Genomic DNA, 3,626 nt, shown 5'->3' on the forward strand with positions numbered 1-3,626 from the left:
ATATATATATATATATATATATATAATTAAGAAAGTTCAAACGGGGAATTATTTTATTTAAATGTCTGTTAGAAAAGTTTAGACCTTAGCTGGTATTTTTAGCGTGACGAGTTTTCTGGTGACAGCTTCATTGCCTGCTGCTTCAGAAAAAATCTACGGATGCTCAAACGCACAAAATGAAACAAATATGGACGACTTGCTCCGAAACACCCCCCGAGTGGAGAACAGACCTCATAAGTAATCCCCAATTGTCTTCTCCCCAAAATTCCTATGTTGTCGGAATCTACATAGTCCGAGATATATTTGTAGAAAATTTCATTAAAAAACACCTATTTTCTTGAAAGTTAAGAGGAATTGAAGTGGACACTGGTGAATTTTTCCGAAATTGTTTACCTCACCCCCTGCTAAAACACTTTCCCCCAAAGTTTTTGTATATTCGGAATCTACATGATATAACACATATTCGTAGAATATTTCACTAAAAAATATCCATTTTTCTGAAAGTTGTGATCAACCAAAGTCGGGAGGGGGGACAGGAATCTGTAGTTATACCATTTCTAGCATAGACAGTTCTTTGTTGGCTAGAACTAATAATACAAAAACACGCCAAGCAGTTTTAGAGCAATTATAACTTACATATCAAAATATAAATTTCGCATTAAAATAATTCTTAAGAATAAATGTCTGAGCATTTCCTCCATTTCCGTATTCCCTATTTTTGAGACTAACACTTAGGACAGAATTCTGTTTTAAGCACCCCCATATAATCCCTCAACTATTCTTATATTTTGAAATTCCTCCACACTTTGAATATAACAAAACTGAACAGAGCGTGAATTGTTAGGAAAATGAGTTGCATCATAAATTGTGTTTACATCATACGTAAATAAAGCTCTGACAAAATGGCACATAACTCAAATTCTTAATGGATAATAAGTAAGCTCTTTTTAACACAATGTTAGTATCATATTTCATTTTATATGTAGAATTTGTGACAAATATCGACGTTCACAGGGGATTCAATAATTAATTTTAAATCCTTTGTGTATTTCTGAAAGATTAACGATAAAAAAAAAATCTAAAAACAATGAAAGAATAAGATTAATATTAAGTTACCGAAATAACTATTAAGCTAAATTTTTAAAAAGTATTATCGGTAATTCAATAAACTAGGAAAAATATATTTCACCCTTCATTTCTTCCTTTTATCTCTAAAAGTACGATTATAATAAACCAATGACTTCAAGGTTGGGATTTGGCGCGAATCTTAAATGGCGGGTAAATTTAGGGCCAAACTAATTCGTTCTTATTGAAAAACGAGATGTGTGGTAAATCAATGTTATTAGGAGTATTTTTTTAATTGGGTTCATAATAACTAATTATTTTATCAAACAATTCCTCTCTAACAAAGCTAAATTCCAAATGTCAGGTTGTCACCCTGCGGCGTACGATATGAAGCGAACTTCACTTAATGAAGATTCTCAACGCAGAAGTTAATAATTTACTCAATTTGAGGTTTTGATTTATCTTTTCTAATTATGACAGAATTTTTAAATACAAAAGTCCGTCAAAACTTAACATCACAAAGAAGAATCTTGCATCAGTTATATAGTGAGTGGAACTTCAATTAACTGAGACATTAACTATGCAATTAGATTAGCTATTGAAATTTTTTCTAACTCATTATAGTTATATGAAAGATCCAATCGTATATATATTTAGAAAGCAAGCTCCCCTGGAGGATTTTCCTTCAGCCATCGTAAAAGTTCGGCAGGTCTTTGTTTAATCTAATGGCAGTGGACGACGATTTGACATTTTAACTTAAATAAAATAAAACCTCAACTATAAATGAACTTTCGATTACACAAGTTATTTTCGAAAAATTTTTTTTTATCAAAACAGATGGAGGCTCAGTAAAAGGGGGGGGGGACACAATTATAGTCACTTACCTGTTGAGGTTGATACCCATTGACAAGTTGCGATCACATCTGTAAGTATCAAAGCCATCTGCACGTAATAATAAAGAAACTAAACTAACATGTGATGAATCCATAGCTTGTAAACTTATTCCTGTTGAACTACAGTCCCATGGTGCTTCTGAGAGCAGATCCTTGACTGCCTCAAGAACTTTCTTTAAAAGAGAACCTTGTACAAGCCTAGCCTCAAACATTTTTGCTTAGTTTGTTAATTTATCTGTTTAACTACAAAAGAAATTCAAAGTGACTTCCTAGACAGGCTTTTTCTCTAACAGATGACAGCAAGCACTACGAGAGCGAACGTCCTACTGAAGGGCTGGCGCGAATCTGAGCAAGAAACGCGCCAAAGGAACTAAATTACGTTTGTCACATGTAATCTCGCGAGATTTGGCAGGGTTGCTGCGTGATTTGCTATTTCGGTCAAAGAACAAGATGGAGGCTGGGTTTAAATAACGAAAACATTCGGGTAAGACAAATACGTCGCTATATATCTCTTATTATCGTTATTTCAATATTCATGACCTTTCTATTACAGTTGTTTGAACTGTCATTAATTATATTTCACTCGTTTAATTTACAACAACTCGTACTGTTAAGTCATGTCCAAACTGTGTTAAAATCTTATTTGCAGACGACGACGATTCATCAATGAAAATATACATTAACGAGATTGAAATCTCATGGCAATTTTCATTGCATTCCTTTTTTATGAGATGTCATAATTTACTAAGACATTAAAATATGTGTATGTGTAATACATTCTTTACTTTATCCTTTACAGGGATGTTTGTTACTAATGGTGCTTTCTGTTGTTGAAATAATATTTGCTTACGTATATTCTAAAATTGTGTTTCGGTCAGCAGACAGAAATAGTGCTATAATACCACACCTATCGGCTTACACCTATTACTGCTACCCCTTCTGACTGTTCGTAATACCTTGGTGCATCTATAAAGAGGTTTCTCTGATTAACAGTAGAACTTTTCATTCTCGTAGCTACATGTTGCTATTAATATCTCGCATGTCCTTCTCGGTTTTTTGACAGATAAACGTAACATCTTAACCAGGTAAACATTACACCTTAACGAATACCTTATACCTTTCAGATGAAACTCGGAACGAAACGATTATGTTATTTTCCCTATCAAAATTTATATATATATATATATATATATATATGTATACTAGCATACTCATAAATGCCGACAGTTTTATTAATGATAGAAAATATCATATGTTTATACATAGAATTGAAGCACTTGAATCAGATACGGTTGTAATATCTCGGCCGTGTGTGTGTTGGCATCTTGCGTAAATAATGTCTTCTACTATGGACCAAAGCCTTGTGGGTGGATTTGGTAGACGGAAACTGAAAGGCGCCCGTCGTATATATGTATATATAGGTAATCTTCAAGTTTAGGGGATAAAAAAAATAAATAAAAATATTCAAGGGAAATAACTGAACGACTTACCAGTATTATCCGTTTTCTTCTAGCTGTTTATAAATAAATCACACCCTAACCCTAACGTCAATCAAATCACGTGTGTGATTTATTTATAAATAGAGATGTACGGAGAATACTGGTAAGACGTTCAGTTACTTCCCTTGAATATTTTTATTTATTTTTTTATCCCCCTAAACTTGAAGAT

The 3,626-nt window shown here is 33.0% G+C and overlaps 2 protein-coding genes across 4 annotated transcripts in view; one reads left to right on the forward strand and one right to left on the reverse strand.

Moving 5' to 3' along the window:
* LOC106869688 (proliferating cell nuclear antigen) overlaps nucleotides 1–2,170 on the reverse strand; it is an 8,732-nt gene extending 6,562 nt beyond the window's left edge. The window contains exon 1 of the mRNA XM_014915520.2: nucleotides 1,950–2,170. Within this exon, the coding sequence (XP_014771006.1) occupies nucleotides 1,950–2,170 (221 nt within the window). The remainder of the gene's footprint in view (nucleotides 1–1,949) is intronic.
* Nucleotides 2,171–2,307: 137 nt separating this feature from the next.
* The window catches only part of LOC106869687 (calcium uptake protein 1, mitochondrial), a 51,926-nt gene continuing 50,607 nt past the window's right edge, over nucleotides 2,308–3,626 (forward strand). For all 3 annotated transcript variants that reach the window (XM_014915517.2, XM_052978375.1, XM_014915519.2), the window contains exon 1: nucleotides 2,308–2,442. The gene's annotated coding sequence lies outside the window, so the exon portion shown is untranslated. The remainder of the gene's footprint in view (nucleotides 2,443–3,626) is intronic.

This window comes from Octopus bimaculoides, chromosome 2 (genome assembly GCF_001194135.2).
Source record: "Octopus bimaculoides isolate UCB-OBI-ISO-001 chromosome 2, ASM119413v2, whole genome shotgun sequence".
NCBI lineage: Eukaryota > Metazoa > Mollusca > Cephalopoda > Octopoda > Octopodidae > Octopus > Octopus bimaculoides.